The following is a 5,532-nucleotide window of genomic DNA, read 5'->3' on the forward strand; positions in this document are numbered from 1 at the left end:
TGAAATTACTTTTATTACATTACTCCATCTGTAATGGAGTGACTATAGGACCGGGGAACATTGAAGAATGCTTCAGAGTATTTTAAATAATTAACCTGAATAAACACATTGCTGGAGAGGACACAGATTTTGGGGTTTAAAACATTTACCTAAAAAAATGGGCATATAAACCCATGTTGGCCACTCGTGTGTGACCAACTGTCAGGGACGTCTCCCTGCCACTGCCTGCAGTTGTTTTTGGGGTAAATTGTCCATCCACCGAAGCCAGGAACTCCTTTTTTCTTCCCCCTATCCTGTTCTCTGTGTTCTTTAGCCTCCTTCCAGTTTCCTCTGCATCCTTCAGCAGGCTAGAATGGACTTCACCACAAAGCCATGACGTCCCACTTGTACTGGGTAGGAGGTAGTCTGCCAGCCAGCCTTTCTGCACCCAGCCCCCAACCTCACACAGTTGGCCTTCAAGCACTCAGAGGCAGCTTTAACCCCTTCTCCAGTGTTCTTATGTCTGTGGACCACACAACACTGTCAGGACACAGAGATGTGTGGTGAAACAAAGTTTTATATTGAGGTTGACCCTGATGTCTCTGTCCAATCAGAAATGCCAAAAGTAAAATATTATTAAATAGATTTTTAGTGGGTAGCAAACGTCATAATGCCATTAAACACTATGACAGGACCTTTATATTGTAGCATTTTCATTTTAAATGGAAAACAACAGAATATTAGCAGAAACAACCATCACAGAGCCATATAAAGTTGCTGCCAGAGCCATATAAACCTCCCGTATGGAGGGTTTATATGCCCGATTTTAAGGAATCTATCATGTAAAGTCTTTAACACAGTAAAATTTGTGGTTGTAATTCAACCAAAAATAAAACTGTTGATAAAAACAGTTACTGTCTTCTTTCCCATTCCACAGATCCCAGTAATAATTATGCATGGCAGACAGAGCCAACGGAGTCACAAGACAGGCTGGACTTCAGGCACCACAACTACAAAGAGATGAGAAAGGTCAACAGAGCCCAGAAATCTTGTCCATTTTGGATATTGTAAAAAGACCACTGCCCAACTCCACCCTGCTGTTATCTGTTGTTGTTAGCCATGGTTTATTTAAATCATTAGAAACCTTATGTGATTTTGTCAAACTCTGGTCAAAATGCAAATATCGCAGGAATGTTTTTTTTCACTTCTCTACATCTCACTTGTTTACACTATGCTGGTTGAGATACTCAGAAACCAGGAACATCTCCTAAATAGTGGCAAAAATCATGTAACCTTTGATACAGTCAGACATGAAGAAAGTTGCGTCCAACTGTTTTATTCCTGTTTGGTAAATTTTATTTTACTAATTTACTCCTTTATGTGTGTTTTTTTATCTTTGGGGGGGGTTTCTGTCAAATAACAGGTGAAAACTCGGCAAAATCATAGAGGAGCCAAATGTTTCAAGGATTATTCACAGAGTTGCAGTTACTGGAGATAGAGAAAGTTATGAGTCACACTTTTACAGCTCTGGAAAGAGGGGACTGAAGAGATGCTTTAGCAATTTGGTTCCATAGAGGTGCATCATCGATGCAGCTCTTATCCTCATGGCTCTCAAAATGGCTGATTTTAATCCTGTAACAGCAACTGTATCATATATGACACACAAGTTTTTGAGAACTCCACATAATCAGGGGGTATGTTTCCCCAAAAACCAGACTTATATAATCAGACACATTTAGTGAAAAAAAATCCATAATAAATGTCACATTTAAAATGCCAGATGTATTACAAATTATAGCAAAAACGTATCGTATGTAAAATATTGGTTGTTTTTTTAATTGTCACTGTTCAATGACAACTTTACTTTAAAAAAAATATGTTCTGATCATTTGTTCAGTTACAAACATAAAAAACTCAAAGGGAAAAAAATAAGTGAATAAAATGTATATAAAGGAGGTGAATAGAAAAGTGTGATGGAGGAGGTGGAAATGCATGTCCATAGAGATGTGTGACAGGACAAGTCCATAAAGAAGGGGAGATTAGCTTTAAGTTGTGGGATTGAGAGGGTGGTACTGTCTAACAGACAGTAGGCTTAGGTGGGTGTGGAGGAGCAGACGATGCTGCAAATTTTACTGCGAGTCACCAGGATGGAGAGGATAAAGAAAAAAAACAGATCAGAGGAACAGCAAAGGTTGGCTGTTTGGGATGCAAGGTTGGGTTGGATAGGACTTGTTTGAAGGGGAAACAGAGGATACATTGAAAAGGGGAAGTTACAGAAGGTGCAGCAAGGCAAGAGGAGAGGTGCATCTGCTGTGGTGACTCCCCGGAGGGAGCAGCTGAAAGACCTTTGAAAAATATAACATTTTACTCTTCTAAACATATTGGTAAAATTCTTCCTGGTATTCTGACCAGGCCTTTCTAAAACAAGTTAGTAATAACACACCTCCAAAGAATGTTCTTGCTGCTGGAAAGTTTGCAGAAGAAACAGCCTTAAAACACAGAATTATTCTGCTATAACATACCGGTACTTCCCATCAAGCCTATTATATTCTTTATTTGATCTTATCTAGCAAAACCGTCTCAAGTTTGATCACTGGAAATGTTTTCCATTAATCACCTCTTTTTCAATTAACTTCAATTCAGTTTATTTACATAGCGCCAATTCATAACACATGTCATCTCAAGGCACTTTACAGTTCCACCAGATCATCCAGTCAAATTGATTCAAATTTTTCTATCTAAGGAAAACCAGTTGATCGCATCGTCTCATTCACTTGAATACAATCCCTCACACTAAGCATGCTTGTAGCATTTAGGTATTTTATATAATCTCACTGCCTTTTTCATGTTTGTATATTTATGCCTTTTTTTCTAAGCTAATAAGACCTTTTTTTGTATTGTTTTTCATCTTTCTGAAGATTGTATATGGCATTTTCTGTCAATTTATTTTGGATTTTATACTATTTGGGGATAAAAACTTAAAACAGCTGAGATATAAAAAGAAAATTCTAAACCTTTGTTTGATTATAACTGAATAAGATCAAATATACAGTCAGCTGAAATGGGCTTCATCAACTGAGCTCAAATTAGAGGTAAGGAGAGAGGCTATTTATATGAGAAGAAGAGATGAAGAGCCACCTTTATTGAATGGTTGTTATCCATCCCTTCTGGCCTGGGAACATTAACCAGATGTTCTAGGATGAGCTGGAGAGTAATGCAATGGAAAGTGGTGTCTGGGTCTCCATTATAAATGCTTTTCCTGTCTGAGCAGATGAAATATTGATACAGAGCTTCTGGAAAAAGTAATGAATGAAGGAAGCCGTTGACTCCTGACATTTTTTTCCTTTACTGCATTCAAGTTTATAATGATCTTGTGTCTTTTCTAGTTGATGAAGTCCGTGCATGATGAATGCCCCAACATCACTCGCATCTACAGTATTGGGAAGAGCTACAAGGATCTGAAGCTCTACGTCATGGAGATTTCAGACAATCCTGGAAAACATGAACTGGGTGAGTTTACTGGGAAAAGAGATGGCCAGAGAGTACCAGACGTTTCTTCTTCTTTACTTTTTCTAAATATAATTGATGGGTTCTAAAATCTTTAACAATCCTGTCTTGATATTTTGCCAACCTCCATGAACAGGTTTCATTTTTTAATGTAGAGTTCATTATTGCAAAAGTTAGAGCACTGCAGGTCCTCTGCTCAGATTAAATTATCATGGAAAACCACTAGTGGCTCTGCCCAAACTGATCCTGTATCTTCTCAACAGAAAGTCATGCACACTGGTAAATCTAAAGCTGCCCTGGCTGGAGTTGCTCGATGTTTGCACTGAGATGAACAAATGTTTTCTTTGGCATGTTTAGCTTAGCCCACATGGCAGCAAATGGGAGAGATTTTCCCTCCAAAACATGGCAGAGAAGTGATTAGAGTAAAGCTGAAAGAGGCTTCATAAATAAAAGGTCTGTAAATTAATTGATTTTTATATCAATTTTCAGTTTAAATGTCTTCACCAAGACAAGATAGAAGGTAGAAAGCTTGTCAAAGTGTTTTTAAGTATGATTAAGGTAATAATAAAACTATATTGGTATAAAATTGTACATTGTTAAACCACACCACATGTAGACTGCAGGGGCTTTTTGTTTAGTTTAGTTTTTTACTCAAGCAAATAGGCTACAGAGTAGGTACCACAGCTTATATATCATATGTACTAAATGTGCAAAAAAAAATTTAAGAAGTATATTTAGAAAAATAGGTCATCTTGTATGTTATTTTAGATTTAACTACACATATAGACTTGTAAAACAAACTTAACTATTCCTTCGGATGAATAATTTTTTTTTTCTTTAGAGACATAACATTTATATACATAGTGTTTGGCCAATAGAAAAACATCATAAATTCCAAAGTCTATAGATTTTTCATTAGTAGAAAAAACAAACTGTACATCAGTAGACTGGATTCAGAACTCACAACAGAGAACCCAGTATTCAGACAGACGGACATCTGCAGACAGACACCTGCAGTGAACAGCTAGGGTGTCTTAGGCAGATAACTCTGCAGGAAAAAAACACAGGTTAGTGAACACGTCAATCTGGCGGAGGAAGATTATGAATGTGTGAGTCACTAACCTGGTGTTAAAGTTCGGTCGGTGCCCAAAGGATGAGGTAGATTCCAGCCGGTCGGCTGCCAATGAGACGTGGTGAATGCTGCCCAGAGAGTCCCAGACAATGATGCCCCGAAGACTGAAGAACAATTAGGATATCAGTTTCAAGCAGATGAAGGAAGGCAGGATAATCCAGAGGGCGAAGCCAAAGGGAGGTTCGCAGGAGTTCGGGCCAGAAGATCAGAGATCTGAAGAGGTACCGAAGGGAAGTCCAGGTCGGTGTCAGGATGCAGTTCCAGGTTCGGTACACAGGCAGAATGCAGCAGGAGTCCGAAGACAGGACAGGCAAACAGATCAGAATGGGAACAGACAGGTTTAAATATGGTAGAACGGATCAGGATCAGGCAATCGGAAACCTTAATACTTGCTAGAAGACTCTCATCAAGAGCTGAATAATCAGGCACTTATGACTGGAAGAAGGCAGGTTAAATAAGGGCTGGAGCAGGAGAAACAGATGAACAGTAATGATAATTGGGTGGAGCAAGGCAGGTGAATGGAAAGAGTAATCAAGCCTATGCTGGAAGGAGTGGACCCCTTCGTCCCTTCCAATTTGATGGATTTCAAAACAAAAACAGTCTATTCCTGACATTTTGAATTGAAAAAGATTCCTGGATGGGAAGCGAAACATCTTCAAACTTGGAAGCAAAGTCCAGTGGTTTGTTTTTAACTTTCTTTTCTTTGGAGTAATCAAGCCAGTCATCAGCTCCAAGATCATGACACTGCAGGATGTTTGGAGCTTTAGAGGTAGATCTGGTGGAGAAAAGTTCAAAACTTTGCACTGTTAAAATGCCTGTAACTCTCAGTTAAGATCTGCTATTGTTAAAGGTACACTATGCAACCGGTGTTGATTTTCCAGTGAGGCTCCCCCCAGAGGGCGAAAGTAAAAGTG

General features: G+C 38.8%; 1 protein-coding gene across 2 annotated transcripts in view; it reads left to right on the plus strand.

Annotated features, from left to right (window-relative positions):
- The window catches only part of LOC107082388 (probable carboxypeptidase X1), a 35,724-nt gene that overhangs the window by 13,065 nt on the left and 17,127 nt on the right, over positions 1-5,532 (plus strand). For both annotated transcript variants that reach the window (XM_015371055.1, XM_015371054.1), the window contains exons 6-7: positions 917-1,008; positions 3,366-3,489. In XM_015371055.1, the coding sequence (XP_015226541.1) occupies positions 917-1,008; positions 3,366-3,489 (216 nt within the window). The remainder of the gene's footprint in view (positions 1-916; positions 1,009-3,365; positions 3,490-5,532) is intronic.

This window comes from Cyprinodon variegatus, unplaced genomic scaffold (genome assembly GCF_000732505.1).
Source record: "Cyprinodon variegatus isolate N-32 unplaced genomic scaffold, C_variegatus-1.0 Scaffold52, whole genome shotgun sequence".
NCBI classification, from domain to species: Eukaryota; Metazoa; Chordata; class Actinopteri; order Cyprinodontiformes; family Cyprinodontidae; genus Cyprinodon; species Cyprinodon variegatus.